Raw genomic sequence first — 18,279 nt, 5'->3', positions numbered from 1 at the left:
TGTGTGTGTGTGTGTGTGTGTGTGTGTGTGTGTGTGTGTGTGTGTGTGTGTGTGTGTGTGTGTGTGTGTGTGTGTGTGTGTGTGTGTGTGTGTGTGTGTGTGTGTGTGTGTGTGTGTGGGGCCTTCACTGGTGTCCTCACATGGATCTACAGGTCCCCATCAGGCTCTCAAGCGCCCATTGTCAAGCAGTCGGCCTGATGCTGTGAAAGTACAGAAAAGCAGGCAGGGTTGAGATGTGACTCTGTAGTAGAGAGCCAGAGGAGATACATTTGACTGCCCATGCCTGACTGTTTATCTGTGCACTTTCAACTGTATACAATACAACACAGAAATGCCCAGTGCTGCTAAGAAATAAGTTCAGGAAAGCTATGACCCCCCCCCCCCCGATGGAACACAGCTAGATTCAAAAAGTAACTCTCAATGTATTCAGACGAAAGTATGCGGATTCAGAGTCAAAGAAAACACCTTTTACTGTCCTAGCCAAAAGGGGTTGATTAAGTTAGTCTGCATGCTCTCCCCTCTTCCTAGGGCTGTCTGACCATTTGCTGTGTGTGTGTGTGTGTGTGTGTGTGTGTGTGTGTGTGTGTGTGTGTGTGTGTGTGTGTGTGTGTGTGTGTGTGTGTGTGTGTGTGTGTGTGTGTGTGTGTGTGTGTGACCATCACTATGTTCTTTTTTCACATAGAGCTGCATATGCCTGTCTCATAGGAGCCCATGGGTCTACAGACGGCCTGAGGCTGTAAAATTACAGAGTGGTGACTCTAGGCTGTCAATACATGTGGATTCAATACAGCTGATCAGAACAAAAGAAAAGCAGTTAAATTCTTTTTTCTCGTATTTATCTACTATCTACATGTTTTTGTAATGTTTATGTATATATGTTAATGTGTGTATAGTATATATATATATATATATATATATATATATATATATAGGAGAATAGCATAAGCCTAAAAAATATTTTCTCTGCCATAAAAAAACAAATACAATGTAATGCTAATTTGTTAAACAATCAGTTGGCTGTTTTTAGAGTCATACCTGGTGCTGCTGGGGTTTATAAGGGGTGACAGATTAATTGTAGAGAGACCAGGTATTGAGTGACAGCATCAAATCCTCTCTGCGCTTTTCCTGACCTGGATCTAATCCTGAAAAATTCTGGTAAGTACTTATTTTATTTTATAATATCATGTAATTAGTTAATGCTGCTTGGTGTGTGTTAAACAACCTCTGTGCATCTGCTGTTTTTATTTTGTAACAGCACTAGGCTCGTAATTATTTAGAAGCTTTGGTAAAGTACCCCTCTACAAATAATGTGGTGTAAATACGAACTGGAATATTAGAGAGGCTTAACTCTTTTTGGTGGAACCCCATATGGTTCATTCCCTGTGGAAAGTGAGTATATTAAAAAAACTATATGTGTATTTAGCTATATTTCTTAAAATCTAATATGTTTTTATGTGTAAAGTATCCAGCATAACGTTTTTTTTATATACTTACTCTCTTGTTAAAAAGGTGTTGATTTTGCCTCGTGAGCCAGCCATCAGCAAACCCTCAAGAGGACAGATACCCCGGGATAACCTCCCCTTTTTTTCCCGGAGTTTGCACACATCCTGCCTCTTGTCTGGTCTCAATGTGGTTCATACACTACCCTAACGAGTCGGACAGACTCAGCCCCTCTTCATCAGGTCAGGGTCGACCCCTCAACACAGACTCTGCTTGAGAATCAAACTCACCCCTCACAGTCCTGATGGGTTATCATACCGGTAAATGCCTTTTATGGCAAGATGATCGCTAAATGATTTGTTTTTGTTAAATGTATAATCCAGTGTATTCAAAAACATACTTATCCCCTCTTCTTTTATTTCTCTGTCTTTTTCTCTATAGAGCAACCCCCTATTATCAAGAGGACCCCCGCTGTTATTACGGTCAACTTTTTGGTCACACCACCTGAATAAGCTGGACGGGTCTCATGTAAACTGCTACTGATGTATCCGAATGGTATGTTGGCTTTATGTCCATAAATGTAGAAGCGGTGTGAAATGTTTCTTCAGTGGTGCCACATCTATTTTTGATTTTGTTTTTTTGTTTTGTTTTTTGCGGGGGGTGATTTCCTAAACGGTCAAACATGTATTATTTAACAGATAGAGACATTTATTTTCTTCAGGGTATCCAGGATATAAATGAACTACACAGTGATGATGAATTCACATATGGAGACATGTCATTTCCGCAGTGTTCAGGCAATAACAGTGAGTTAAATGACGAGGGCTCAGCTGTAAACGAACATTCCGCCTCCTCTGAAACAAACTCAAGCTATCCAACAACATTAGATGGAGCATTGGAATGGGTGCTAGACTGCTACCAGAACCTGGGGCTTTTAAATCAGCTCCCAGACGACGTCCTCCATCTGAATGGACAAAATAGCAAAGCTTCAGCCAATGTCGAATTACCTGTTTCCACCATGCAAGATGGTGGATATGTTAGTGACACTCCGAGTGACTCAGAATCACCAGTTTCCGCCATCCAGAATGGTGGATATGTTAGTGACACTCCGAGTGACTCAGAATCACCAGTAGGCCTATCCACCGTCCAGAATGGTGGATATGTTAGTGACAGCTCGAGTGACTCAGAATCACCAGTTTCCTCCATGCAAAGTGGTGGACATGTTGATCAGAATGACACCCCGAATGCTTCAGAGTCACCAGTTTCCAAGGGGCAAAATGGTGGTTATGCTAGGGACATCCCGAGTGACTCAGAATCACCAGGCCCCTCGTTACGTTAATGGTGGGCACTAACCGAAATGCCTCACCAAGTGTTTTGTCTCGACCTGTATTCAATAACACAGAAATGCGCCAGTCTCTAGTCCTAACTCCTCCTAACGATGAAGCAGACTGTACAGCCTATTATGGGGTTCTGATGAACAATGTGTATAATATGCTTGCATATGCTTTCGTATGGGCAGAGAGGGAAGATATTGTACAGATTGAGCTACAGGGTGAGCAGCTACGGGGTAACGTGTTAGCCATTTTAAATGCCCCCGGTGATAATCTGAATGATTTTGAGGAGGCCCTGTTCAATGCAGTGCAGTCAAATCTGGAGGTAATGGCAGACAGCAACCTTGAGTTAGTGGTTCAAATTGTTCAGTCCCCCCGTGGAGGGGGTGGAGCGAGACGATTGGCTAGTAAAATGTTGGACAATGAGATCGTTAAAAAGAAGAGGCGTTTTATTTACGTTGTACATAACCCGTCCAACCAGCTGTGTTTTGCTATTAATTTAGCACTGTTGTTGCATGACAACCTCACTGATAATGAAGGTTTTGAACGTGGTAAAGAGATTCAGAGGGGGGTGGGTTTGACGGATCATACAGCTGTGACATTCAACGACATTGATAAATTCGAAGAGAGTTTAAAATGCAAGATTGTGTTTTTTTACCGAGGCGATGATGATCGTGCCCACTGTAAATTCCAGACAGACGGTCCCAAACGAGACAAAACTGTGTTTTTGTTCCTCTTCCAAAACCATTACTATGGGATTAAAAACTTGAAGGGGTTTTTAGGCTCTGCATATGTCTGTGAACATTGTTACACAGGCTACAGCTCTCAATGGAGTCATTCCTGTACTGGTCATTGTTTTGTCTGCCTTGACCCCTCATGTACTCTGGAAGAGTTTAAACCCATCTTTTGTAAAGACTGTAACAAAACGTGCCGTACAGTCGGCTGTCATTCTCGACATAAAGAGCAGACACAGAGATCAGCAGACATTGCCAGTAACTGCGATTTACACAAAAAGTGTGTAGATTGCCAACTTTCTTACTATATCCCCAAGAGTAGTGCAGATAAAACACACAAGTGTGCGGTGAAAAAATGTAAGACATGCAAGGAAAAATTACCCTCTACTTCTACACGCGAGTGTGAAAAACATCTGTGTTACATCGGAGTGTTGCCCAAAGAGACAGAACACAATGACAACATTGTGTTTTATGATTTTGAAACAATGGCGGGGGCAGATGGTGTACATGTCCCCTTCCTGGTGTGCACAAACACCCTTGAGGGTGAAATTTGGGTCGCAGAGGGAACCGACTGTGCACTGCAGTTTTTGGCACACTTTAGGCGCCCAAAGTTAAAAAATGCAACCTTCATGGCTCACAATGCTAAGGGTTTTGACAGCTATCTCATTATCAACGCAATGATCGAACAAGGGCTAAAGCCCTCTTTGATAATGCAGGGAAGTAAAGTGGTCTCTTTTACTGACAAGGATTTCGGGCAAAAGTACATAGACTCACTGTCTTATCTCTCTATGCGTTTAGCAGCAATGCCAAAAGCTTTGGGATTTGAAGATAAAATCAAGGGGTACTTCCCTCACGGTTTCAGCTCTAAGGCCAATCTGAGTTATATCGGACCTTACCCTCCAGCACATTGTTATGGGGTTGAACGCATGACAACTGATGAAAAGAGTGACTTCTTCACCTGGTATGAGATGGTACGCAAGGGTACTTTTGATTTTCGAAAGCAGGCACTGCTTTACTGTAAAACCTATGTGGACATTCTTGTCCAGGGGGCCACTTTATTTCGAAAAGGGTTTCTCGGAGAGACAGGAGTTGATTCTTTTAGTCGTGCGACCATAGCTTCTGCCTGTATGAAAGTTTTTACCACAAACTTTCTATCGCCCAAAACCCTAGCAATCCCCCCACCCGACGACTACCGCCGTGAAAACAAGACGTACTCAGACGCAGGTATTCAATGGCTGGAGTGGGTAGTGCAAACTGAAGGTGTATTTATTCAACATGCGTTGATTGAAAGAGAGAAACGAGTGGGACGTTTTGTCGTAGACGGGTTTGCTGAAGTTGCCGGGGGAAAGATTGTTTGGGAATTTCTTGGCTGCTTCTATCACGGGTGCCCATCTTGCTATAAGGGCCATGAGAAAAAAACCCTGACAGGTGGCACGTTTGAGCAGCTCCATGCTGCTAGTGAGGAAAAGCTGCATGAGCTACAGTCTGTTCATGGGGCCAAAGTGATCGTTATGCGTACACATGGGGTGAGATGAAAAAATCCAATCAAGATTTGCAGGCTTTCCTTAAGGATTTCAAAGCTCCAGAACCACTGACCCCCCGCGATGCTCTATACGAGGGAAGGACATGTGCAGTAAAGTTGAGGCACACAGCAGCGGCAGATGAATTGGTTCATTATTGTGATTTCAACTCACTCTACCCTTTTGTAAACTGCACAGGCCTATATCCACTTGGACACCCTCAGATCATATTCCGATATTTCAAAGACCCTCAGAGTTATTTTGGGTTAATCAGAGCCACAGTAGACCCTCCCAGGGGTCTTTACTTTCCAGTCCTGCCCTACCGAACTGCAGCGGGTAAGCTAGTGTTCACCCTCTGCCATACATGCGCTGACCTTAACAACCAACAGGGGCCATGCATGCACAGCAAAGAGGAAAGAGCATTAACAGGAGTATGGGTGACCACAGAATTCACCAAAGCCCTGGATATGGGTTACAAGCTGAGTCAGGCGTTTTGAGAAGAAAAGTGACAGCATTTTTGTAGACTATATACACACATTTTTTAAGGGTAAACAGGAAGCATCAGGTTATCCTTCAGAGGCCACAGATGATGAGAGCAGACAAAAGTAGGGGATCTTGCTGGATGCAGATAAAATCAAATCAAATCCAGCCAAAAGACAAGTGTCAAAACTATGTCTCAACAGTTTCTGGGGTAAATTTGCCCAGAGAAGCAATCTGACTCAGACTAAGATTGTGACCAAAACAGAAGAATTTCTTAACCTCTTGTTTTCAGCTAAACATAAGGTTAAGTATTTCTCATTCCTCAACGACAGAACGGCTCTTGTTCAGTGGTGTTTCAGAGAAAAATGCTACTCTCCTCCCAACAAGGTAGATAACATATTCGTTGCCGCATTTACCACTGCGTATGCCAGGCTGAAACTGTACAGTGAATTGGAGAAATTACAGCACAGAGTCTTCTACTACGACACAGATAGCATCATCTATTTGACAAGACAAGGTGAGACTCCACTGCCCATGGGGGTTTATCTGGGGGATCTGACAGATTAACTGGGGGGTGACACGATCGAGGAGTTTGCTTCAGCAGGCCTTAAAAGTTATGCTTACCAGATCAAAAATACAAAAAAGGTTATGATGCGTGTGAAAGGCATTATACAAACGCACGAATGTTGTGAGCGAGTGAACTTTGACAGTCTGACCGATCTGGTGGAAGGCTACGTTCAAAACTCTGAGAGGGGGAGGGTAATTGAGGCCCCGCAACACAACATTGTACGGAATAAAGAGGGTTTCGTTTTGAGAAATGTGTCATTCACCAAAAAGTTCCGAGTTGTGTTTGATAAGAGACGTCTGCTAGACGGAGGAAATACTTTGCCTTTTGGGTATTGAGAAATAAATAAGAAGAGACTAAATGTTTTCACCCAGTCAAATTGATTTTGAGCCCAGACTACGTGTTCCTTTTTCTTGTTTAGTAGTTGGCCCCAGTGGGTGTGGAAAAACTTTTTTTGTCAAGAATGTATTGCAAAATTGTATTCATGTAATGGATGTACAGTCTCAAAATATTGTGTGGATTTATACTTCTTTCCAGCCCATGTATGCTGAACTGCAGGAAAAGAATACAAATATGAAATTCATCAAAGATTTGCCTGAATCCTTTCAAGATGAATCTCTATTTCCTCCTGATCAAAGTCATTTGATTATATTGGACTTATATTTCAGGCCTCTGAGCATCCTGAAGTAGTCAGACTTTTCACCCAATACCGTCATCATAGAAATATGAGTGTTATGATGTTAACACAAAATGTTTTTCATCAGGAGTAGTTTAGAGACAGATTACAAATGAACATACTTGCTCAACAAATACACCCTGGTAATAAATCATTTTTCCTACAAAGTTTTGAAGATGCCACCAAGGAACCTCACGGTTATTTAATCGTAGACATGACCCCCAGCTGTCCAGACATCTACAGACTTAGATCGGGAGCACTACCTAATCAGTGGCCAGTTGTTTATGTACCAAAAACGAAAACTTGAAACAGTATGTCGGCCCGTTTAAAAAGAAACATGCCTCTGCTGAAGGCCTTGTGAAGGCCTTGAAGCCCTCGAAGCGCAAGGATATTCTCAAGAACTGCTCCACGGATTTTCTTCAATCACTCTGTGAGCTGTCTTTAAATCTTTTAAAGGGTAACATTCCACTATCAGGCGCTCAGTATAAGAAACTCAAGAAACAAAAGAACATTTTCAAACTCTTGGCCAATAAAAAGACCAACTTAAAAACTAAATTGAAGGCCTTAAGAAAGCAATCTGGAGGTTTTCTTCTGCCTCTGCTTGGTGCGGTGATCCCCATTTTAGGTCAACTTTTAGGAGGGCTCATTCGATCATGAGTCAAAAGATGTTTTTGTTATCACCTCACTAGTTTAATCAACTCAATCAGACGGGTGTGACTAACCCCCATAGTAAGGAAACAATGATACGCACTGCCGAAGATGTTCTGGATGAAAAAATGAGAGCAGTGCTAAACGAAACAGGGTTACCCCCTTATGAAAAAATAAGAAAATACAACACCTTGCTACAGCGATATCTCACCTTACTCAAACAAGACGGGGAGGAGGAACGACATATTACTTTAACTCTACCTGAAGACACGGGGCTGTTAAAAGGAGAAGAAAAGGATGGCATGTCCGTTGATAAAATAAAGAACGAGGTACTTCAAAACCTCCCTACGCGTTACCGTAAGTGTAAATGACGTAACGAAGTTGCCTTAATTAAAAGGAGTAACACGGTTAATGTCATAGTTCAATTGGATGAATGAATACTTTATTTCATGTTATTTATAATCGTTAAATATGGCATGATTTAATACAGTTTGTTTTACATCTTGGGCCGATATGCGTATGTGTTTCTTGTGCCTAGGAACTAATGTTTGTTCATGTGCTGGTACTGCGTGTTTTGCTGTTACACTGTACAACTCCATGTGGGTTGACGTCTTTTTGAAGCTCTGCTGAGGTCTGTGATAAAGTTTAGTGTGACGGGAGGTCTGTGACGAAGTTATGCAGAAAAGGAACTAAATTAATCTCCTTTCACGACAAGCGGCCAACGAGGTATTTGTTTTGTGTTTTCATTTTCTTGTTTTCATTCATATGTGTAGCACAATATGCTAATGTGTTTGGCTATGTATGCGTGTCATTTCGGTGTTGTAGTTCTCACGGCGTAACGGAAGAGGGAAGGCTACAGGATGAAAACTCCCAAGAAATAAACGCCCGTTTTAAAGAACCGACCTGTGTCTGTGTCGTGAAAAGAGCTACAGTGAGAACTCGCCTGCTCAGCGCGGGTGGGAAAGACAGCGAGACTGGAGCGAGAGACGACGCTGCGTTCAAGGACCATCCAGCACATCAGAGAAGCAACGCCAGCGGTGCACTGTCGGCATGATGACCGCAAGCTACGGTAATTAGACTGTGTCAAAGTCGCAACATTTCAGGATAAAGCCAGGAAGTGCTCTACCACATCCTTCAAGTTAAAGGTGGTGTGAGAAGTGGTTAATCTGGAAATTGCAAATAAGGACTCAGGTCTATCATCTATGCTAAGCCTATGCTGGTGATGAAGCTAATGTGTTGGTGTTCATGAATGGTACATGTCAAAGGGTTTAAAGACGAAAATTAATCATATAAGAAAGTAAAGAAATTATAAGTTAATATTAAAGAAAGAATATATTATTTATAAGTTCAAGTTAAAAAAGAAGAACGTTTTCACATTTTATGAAAGGTATTACACTTAAAGGACAATTTACTTGAGCTTTAAAGGGTCATTCCACTGACAAAAACATTTTCTTTGTAAAGTATAAGTGATGTAATGCCTTTCTAAGCATATTTCACTACATTTAAGGTGTATTAGTAACGAGCTAAATCTTATTCTTGTTATTGTTATTTTGTTGTAAAGCTGAGGTCAAGTTAAACTTGTTAATGAGTGCATACATTTGATAACCTCACTGATTACTTATGTATACATTCAGAGATCCAATTCAAGCTTAGTAGTTACACATGCTCTATTACAGTCGGTTATAAGTTATTAAGTCATCTCAAAATGTCAGAAGCAGGGACTGAGACCTGCCACAAAAATGCCAAATCATCTGCTCAACTTGAAACAACAGAAACAGAGTTGGCAGAAGAAGTGGAAGAGCTACGAAGAGGTGAAAGAAATCGAACACTAACAGAAAAAGGAAAATAACTCCAAGCTGAAAAGTTGAAAAGTGTACAACGTCACTACAGAATCGTCTATGAGAAATGGAGGTACCATGTGAGAATAGGCAAAGAAATACTGAATGATGACGCCTCCAAGGATGAATTGAGAGAGCTTATTGCAAATATAAAAAGCTCTTGCTCAGATGTAAAAGCCTTGTATGAAGAGTTACGTCTCATACATACTCCTGAACCAAACCTGCGACGCAGAGTTGATACATGCATATCACTCTCAGGATTCATTATTCGAAAGGCAGAGAGACAGCTTGAAGAGAATACAGCAGACTTAAAGGAAGAATCTTGGCCCGATGTTGGATCTGTTCTAAACTCAACTGACTCTTCATTATCTCCATTGTCTTGTCGATCAAAGTGTAGCTCCGCTCATTCTAGTCTTCTCAAAAGATTTGAAGCTGCAGCTGAAGCCGCTGCATCTCAGGAAGTCCTAGCAGTTTTAGGTGAACAAGAAAAGGAAGCAACAGAACTTCAAAGGCTGGAGACTGAAGATAAAAAACAGATGGCACAATTTGAGTTCAAAAGGCAAGCCAGACTTCAGGCAATGCAAGAAAAGCGCAGAAAGCTTGAACGCCTAGAAGAGGTTCAAAAGCTGAAAGCCGCAAGAGCTCGAGTCAAGGTGTACTATCGAATGGAAGAAAATTATGAAGCAATCGACTCACTGTATGATGTTGAACCAGCTAGAGAAACCCAAGCTCTGTACTCCACAACTCCACCATTCGTTTATCAGTCTCAGCCAGTAACAGCACAAGTCATCAATGCTTCAAGTCCTCCGTTCATACCTCAACCTCTACAACCTGCAAGTCAAGCTTATAGTCTCCACAGTCCACAGCAAGTACAACAAGCTCTACCAACCTCAATGCCCTTAGCTCAGATGCAGAATAGTGCTGACTTGGTTAAAATACTAGCAGAAGCAATAAGTGCAAATCACCTTCCAACACCAGAGCCTGCATTATTCACAGGAGATCCTTTGAAATTCAAAGACTGGCAACTATCCTTTGAAACTTGAATAGACAGGAAAAACATTCCAAAGAATGAAAAACTGTATTACCTTAGAAAGTACATAGGAGGTGCTGCAAAGAAAGCAGTAGAAGGATTCTTCCTGTTAGGCACCAAAGCAGCATATGACTCTGCCTGGCAGCTGTTAGAAAAACGTTTTGGAGACCCATTTATTATTGGGAAGTCCTTCAGAGACAAGCTACATGGATGGCCAAAGATAAGCTCTAAAGATGGCAGCGAACTAAGAGAATTTGCAGACTTCCTTAAGAGCTGTGAGGCTGCAATGCCCCACATTAAGACATTAGAAGTACTGAATGACTGCAACGAGAGTCAACAAATATTGATGAAACTGCCAGATTGGTTGGTATCCGGCTGGAACCGAAAAGCAATGGAGGCCAGACATGCAAATGGTGGTTACCCACCATTCAAAGTGTTTGTAGATTTCATATCAAAGGAAGCAGATCTCGCATGTGATCCCATATCCTCGATACAAGCTATCAGGAGTGTCGAAAGTGAAAAAACAAAGAATCCAAGAAGCCAAACTATTCAAGCAAAGACACTGTCCACAAACACAACACAAAGTAGCATCCCAACATGCATCTTCTGCAAAGGAACAGGACACGTCCTCCCAAAGTGTAGAAAGTTTGTAGAAAAGACTGTTGAAGATCGCATCAAGTTTGTGTATGCAGAAAGGCTATGCTTTGGATGTTTGAATACTGGTCATCAGTCAAAGGCGTGCAATGACAAAAGCACATGTGAAAAGTGTCAGAGGAGACATCCAACGTGTTTGCATGACGACAAGTTCAAAGGCAAAATGTCAACAACCTTTAATGGAGACGACATCTCAAAGGACAAAACAGACACCAAAGAAATCGCTGCAACCACCAACAGAGTCATACAAGAAGGTCCAAGCACACAAACGTCCGCAATCATACCAGTCTGGGTCTCATCCACAAAACAGCCAGAACAAGAAGTTCTTGTCTACGCACTCTTGGACACACAGAGTGACACGACTTTCATTCTAGATGAAGTGGCCCAAAATCTTGACACAAACAAAGAAAATGTTCGTTTGCGGCTATCTACAATGTCAACAAAGTCAACAGTCATACCCTGTCAGAAACTGACAGAACTTCAAGTGAGGGGATACGACCTGGAAAAAATGATTCCTTTGCCACCTCTTTTCACAAGAGAGTTCATTCCAGTTGACAGGTCACACATTCCTACCTCAGAGACAGCTCTAAAATGGCCACATTTGGAACAGTTGGCAGACAAGATTCCACCACCATTGGATTGCGAAGTAGGTCTTTTAATCGGATATAACTGTCAGCAAGCCCTTCTTCCAAGAGAGATCCTATCCGGTAAAGACAATTATCCATATGCACAGCGGACGGATCTTGGCTGGAGTATCGTCGGTTGCTCGAATCCAGCAAAGGATTACTGTGACACAATAGGAACTAGTCACAGAATCGTAGTGCGACAAGTAACACCTGCTGTCCAGCCAGTAATTCAGCTGAAGAGAGAAGTACACTTTGTGTGCAGAACTCAAGTCAAAGAGATCCATCCAACAGACATACTCAAGGTTCTCGAGTCGGATTTCACTGAACACACTACAGATGATAACCAAGTGTCTCAGGAGGACCTTCTCTTCTTGTCTAAAGTGAAGGAAGGTATCCGCCAAAGAGAAGACGGCCACTATGAACTCCCTCTTCCCTTCAAATCGGATAACCCTCATCTCCCTGACAATAAACGATCTGCAGTTCACAGACTGATCTCATTGGAAAGACGACTAAGGAGAAATGAACAGTATTACAAGGATTACGTTCATTTCATGAATGACATAATAACCAGAGGCGATGCTGAGAAGGTTCCAGAGTCTGAACTCAACAACCAAATATCATGGTACATTCCGCACCACGGAGTCTACCACCCCCACAAACCCGGAAAAATCCGTGTGGTTTTTGATTGTTCAGCACGTTTCCAAGAAACCTCTCTAAACGATCATCTCTTGACTGGTCCCGACCTGACAAACACGCTCATTGGAGTGTTATGTAGATTTAGAAAGGGTCCGGTAGCCATAATGTGCGATGTTGAACGGATGTTCCACCAATTTCATGTCACAAAGGAACACCAAAACTACCTAAGGTTTCTCTGGTGGGACAAAGGCGACCTGGACTCAAAACCTTCAGTATATAGGATGAGAGTGCACCTGTTTGGAGCAGCGTCATCCCCTGGCTGCTCCAACTTTGGATTCAAACACCTGGCATCCCAGGGTCATGGGAAGTTCAGTGAAGAGTCCATCAAGTTTATACAGAGAAGCTTCTATGTGGACGATGGCCTAATAAGTGTAAGGTCACCGGCTGAAGCCATCTGTCTTGTTGAAGAGTCAAGAGCCTTGTGCAGAACAGGAAATCTTCATCTTCACAAGTTCGTATCCAACGACAAAGAGGTGATTGCCGCAATACCACCTGAAGAACTTGCCAAAAACAAGGATCTAGACTTAACTCTTGGAGAACTTCATATTGAGCGAGCACTTGGAGTTCAGTGGTGTGTTGAAGCAGATGAATTCCAATTCAGAGTTGTGGTTAAGGAAAATCCACTGACAAGGAGGGGAGTTCTCTCAACCGTTGCCTCTGTCTTTGATCCTCTTGGATTTGTGGCCCCCTTTGTGCTCCTCGGAAAACAAATCCTTCAGACTCTATGTCGGGACAGAGTGAGCTGGGACGAAGCTCTCCCTGCTCATATCCTGCCACAATGGGAGTCATGGCTTAGAGGTTTATCTCACTTGGCAACCCTAAAAATTCCAAGATGTTATCTTCCATCAAGCTTTGGCGAGGTCAAACAATATGAACTGCACAACTTTTCAGATGCAAGTACCAACGGCTACGGTGCATGCTCTTACCTCAGAGCTATAAGCAAAACAGGTCAGATAAATTGCTCACTCATCATGGGGAAGGCAAGAGTAGCCCCTACCAAACTAACGACTATTCCAAGACTTGAGTTGTCGTCAGCTGTGACTTCAGTACGCAATGGTGATGTCATCAAACGCGAGCTGGAGATTGAAAACCTGCAAGAATATTACTGGACTGACTCAAAGGTAGTCCTTGGTTACTTGAACAACGATGCCAAGAGGTTCCACACGTTTGTTGCCAACCGTATCCAGCGCATAAGATCTAGCACCAACCCTGAACAATGGCGACATGTTAGCTCTGAAAATAACCCAGCCGACTACGCCTCAAGGGGGCTGAGCGCAGTTCAGCTCAAAGAGTCTAACTGGCTAAAAGGACCTGACTTTCTTTTCCAGCTGAACCTTCCATGTGAAGAGAAGGTGAGAGCAGTGGAAACAGACGATCCTGAACTTCGCAAAGTTCATGTTCACACAGTCAAAACTAAGGAAGAAAATTCACTGTTGAACCGCTTCTCTAAGTTTTCTGACTGGTCCAGGACAGTGAGAGCTGTCGCAAGACTCAAGAGATTTGTCAGAGAATCCAGGAGACTTCAGCCAAGAACTAATGAAGCAACTAACCTTGCAGAAAGAAGAGAAGCAGAAATCTTTATTATCAAGCTGGTGCAAGAAGAGGCCTTCACCGAAGAAATTAAAACAGTTCAGCTTCAAAAGGGAAGCACCTTGAACAAGCACAACAAGCTACACCTGTTGAATGCCTTCCTGGACAAGAACAATGTTCTTAGGGTGGGAGGACGGCTATCTCAATCAGCCTTACATCATGACATAAAACATCCTGCAATACTTCCGAAGAAAGCTCATGTGTCCGCCTTGCTCGTCAAACATCATCATGAGCGTGTACATCACCAAGGAAGAGGCATGACAATGAATGAGGTACGTGCGAATGGAATATGGATCCTGGGATGTGGAAATGTAGTTTCATCACACATCTACAAGTGTGTAAAATGTAGGAAATACAGAAGAACCACAGAGACTCAACAAATGGCCGATCTGCCAGAGGACAGAACCGAGACATCCCCTCCGTTTACTTACTGCGGTATAGATTGTTTTGGTCCCTTTATTGTGAAGGAAGGAAGAAAGGAGGTAAAACGATATGGATTGTTGTTTACCTGCCTATGCTCCAGAGCGGTGCATATAGAGACGCTAGACGATTTGATGACAGATGCCTTCATGAATGCACTTCGAACAATGGTAGCAATCAGAGGACCTGTGCGCCAATTACGATGCGACCAAGGAACAAACTTCATTGGTGCCAAGAGGGAGTTTTCTGAGTTGCTCAAAGGAATGGATCAGGAACGTCAACGAGCAATTGGTTGCGAATTTGTAATGAATGTTCCTTCAGCAAGCCATATGGGAGGAGTCTGGGAACGCCAAATCAGAACGATTCGAAGCATTCTGACAGTCATGTTAGACAAGTCTGCAAGCAGACTAGACACCACAACTCTGAGAACATTCCTTTACGAAACAATGGCAATAATTAACAGCAGGCCGTTAAGTGTTGAACACCTCCACGATCTTACTGGTCCAGAGCTTCTCACTCCCAACCACATAATAACCATGAAGTCATCAGTTATTCTGCCCCCTCCTGGAGAGTTCTGTAAAGAAGACCTCTATCTGCGCAAGAGATGGAGAAGAGTGCAGTTCTTAGCCAATGAGTTCTGGCGAAGATAGAAACGAGAATACCTGCTAAACCTCCAACAGCGGCAGAAATGGCCAAAGGCATCACAAAATTCACAAGTAGATGACATTGTCATTCTGCGAGACGACAACCTACCAAGAAATGAGTGGAAGCTCGCCAGAGTTGTAGAAACTCACCCTGGAACAGACGGCTTGGTGCGAAAGCTAAAGTTACTAGTCAGTAACACTACACTTGATAAAGGAAAACCACACACTAGACTAGTCTACCTCGAAAGACCTATTCATAAGGTAGTCACCTTATTTCAGGCCACTTAAGTCCCATACATGAGTATAGTCATACACACTGAAAACACTTGACTGTTTCTTTGCATTTTGTTTGAACGAAATCCCACATTTGAGTTAATGAGTGATTTGGTGGGAGTGTAAATGACGTAACGAAGTTGCCTTAATTAAAAGGAGTAACACGGTTAATGTCATAGTTCAATTGGATAAATGAATACTTTATTTCATGTTATTTATAATCGTTAAATATGGCATGATTTAATACAGTTTGTTTTACATCTTGGGCCAATATGCGTATGTGTTTCTTGTGCCTAGGAACTAATGTTTGTTCATGTGCTGGTACTGCGTGTTTTGCTGTTACACTGTACAACTCCATGTGGGTTGACGTCTTTTTGAAGCTCTGCTGAGGTCTGTGATAAAGTTTAGTGTGACGGGAGGTCTGTGACGAAGTTATGCAGAAAAGGAACTAAATTAATCTCCTTTCACGACAAGCGGCCAACGAGGTATTTGTTTTGTGTTTTCATTTTCTTGTTTTCATTCATATGTGTAGCACAATATGCTAATGTGTTTGGCTATGTATGCGTGTCATTTCGGTGTTGTAGTTCTCACGGCGTAACGGAAGAGGGAAGGCTACAGGATGAAAACTCCCAAGAAATAAACGCCCGTTTTAAAGAACCGACCTGTGTCTGTGTCGTGAAAAGAGCTACAGTAAGAATGCAGAGTACATTATGAGTAAATTAATCACGAGTACAGCTGGATGGACACCGGCGGGGGAATTTGTAGAAAAGGGTACAGCTGTAAAAGGTTCACACATGTTAGATGTATTTAAACATTTATCCTGCTCGTATAAAACAAATGCCCTGGAGCCTAAAGGATGGCGGGTATTTTTTAAATAGTCTGAATGAGCTCAACATTCCTTTATCAGCTTTTCAAAACCTACACGCTCGTGAACAATATCGTATAATCAGAGAGGGGGAACGAAATCGAGAAAATATTCCCCAAAAAAGAAGAAGAAGAAGAAATAATAAATCATCTCCTACGACCCTCAGCTGGGAGGTGGCAGGAACCTCAGACCCCGCAGAAGAACCTCCGAGTGCCCCTCTTAAGAAGAAAATAATAAGGAAAGATAGAATATTAAGCCCCAGCTGGTTACATTTTACCCCCTAAAGTTGTATTATATATTTTTTTAGTTTTCCTAATAAAAGACAGAGTCACCAGAATTAATTTTGTCTCCAGACCTTTTTATTTTCTACATTTTGTAACAATCTTTAAACATTTGTAGAGAACAAACACTGGTTAAAATGAGTGTCTTTATGACGTCTCTCACACCGTTGGTATTTTTTCACAAAATTCGTTACAGCAGCATCATTTTTTATCACATCATCTTGATACAGAGATAACACATTTTCGTAAGACAACCCCGACGCTCTTTTACATATGTAGAAAACACAATGCTGACCACAGGCTGTAGACATGACATTCTGAAGTTGCTGGTTGTGGTGTAAAATAGTTTCACATTGTTTTTCTAGAAATTGTAGGATGCTTTTCGGATAATGACTAAAATGGGGAGGAAATCCGAAAGAATGTAGAAGCAAACACAGTAGTGGTGGCTTAAAGCCCACCTCTGCTCCGCGCCGTCCGTTTGATGAGCCTGGTCAGATTAATAAAAGAAGTTCAAAACACCGGCATAAAAGTTATAACAATAATCTGATTTTAATGGTAAAAAACACAATACGAAATACAGAGTGCCCTGTAACAGAGCACTCCGGGCTCCCCGCTCTACTGCTGTGCGATACAGATATCGGGACCAGCCAGTCAGAAACAGGGGGCATTTTGCATGAATAAACAGTATATATAGACATATTTGGGGCGGAGAGTCACTTCACTTCCTTCTTGCACCTGAGTTCACTCCTTTAATTTCCCAAGGAAGGTTTCACACAAACTATTCTTTCCCAAACAATCAAACATTGTACACAGATATATTGGTATCAAACATTGTACACAGATATATTGGTGCTTGAGATTATATTGGCCCCAGAAAGAACCTTGAAAAGAACTAGTGTGTGTGCTGGTGAGAGGAGGTGTATGTGTGTATGTGTGTGTAGCAGGGTATCTGGGTCATTGAGTGTAAGTGTGAGAAGGCTTATATAGGATTACTTTAAAACAGTCCCAAATAATACAGTTCACTGTATTTACTTTAATACAGTTTAGAACAATATCTGTTTACTTTAATCCCCCTTTTGATCTCACCTTCAGAGATCAACGTATACACAGCATTTGAAACATAACCACTGTCATTCTTTTCTACTGTCTGTTCCCCAACATTTATATAAATCCATCAGAAGCTAGGATTTAGAGCACTTTAAACCTTTAGGAACAGTCCACCATAACAACTTCTTATGACAGTGGAGGGAGACCAAAATATGTTAAAAAATGGTCCTTGTCGGCTGAGTCATCGTGCTCGTCCTCCTCCGACGCGTAAGCAAACAAGGGCATTTGGTACGAAGGGGAAGGGCAGCTTCTCCCTCAAAACATGGGTTATTAAAATAAAGTTCCTCAAAAAATGGGATATTAAAACAAAGTTCGTCAAAAAATGGGTTATTAAAACAAAGTTCGTCAAAAAATGGGATATTAAAACAAAGTTCGTCAAAAAATGGGTTATTAAAACAAAGTTCCTCAAAAAATGGGTTATTAAAACAAACTCCACACCGGCTATATCAACCTGTTTCAGCGGAGAGTGGAGTCCCCTGTGCCGTCTTGGCTTGTGTCTTGTGTCTTGTGCGTGTCTTTGTCCCCCCGATCGGCTGACGGCGGCTTCTGGGCTGCCTGCTAGAGAGATGTCTTCAGGATCCTCCTCCTCCGGCCCGCTGAGATGTCCTCCCGATCCTCCGGCCCGCTAGAGATGTCCTCCCGATCCTCCGGCCTGCTGATGGCTGCTTCCGAGTCAACCTCCTCTGCGAGGGCCACGTCCGTCCTGATGTCGTCCCCGGTCCTAGCAGGTGGTTTCCCCGCCGCACACTGGCTCCAGCTGGACGGCATGAGAGATCCGCTGGGTCACTCGGTCAGGCCGGAGAGCCTGAGGTTGAGCCACTTTGGCCTGATGACCTTCAGCCAGATGAACTCCGCTGTGTC

General features: G+C 42.5%; 1 protein-coding gene across 1 annotated transcript; it reads left to right on the top strand.

Annotated features, from left to right (window-relative positions):
* The first annotated feature begins 7,833 nt into the window (after positions 1-7,833).
* Positions 7,834-14,909, top strand: LOC117546494. The gene is made up of 2 exons (XM_034216740.1): positions 7,834-9,767; positions 10,472-14,909. Exon 2 carries the CDS (start codon positions 10,549-10,551, stop codon positions 14,896-14,898), a length of 4,350 nt encoding a protein of 1,449 aa, XP_034072631.1. The 5' UTR covers positions 7,834-9,767; positions 10,472-10,548; the 3' UTR covers positions 14,899-14,909.
* The last annotated feature ends 3,370 nt before the right edge of the window (positions 14,910-18,279 follow it).

Source organism: Gymnodraco acuticeps, unplaced genomic scaffold, assembly GCF_902827175.1.
Source record: "Gymnodraco acuticeps unplaced genomic scaffold, fGymAcu1.1, whole genome shotgun sequence".
Classification (NCBI taxonomy): domain Eukaryota; kingdom Metazoa; phylum Chordata; class Actinopteri; order Perciformes; family Bathydraconidae; genus Gymnodraco; species Gymnodraco acuticeps.
This window is presented reverse-complemented; position numbering and strand designations above follow the sequence as displayed.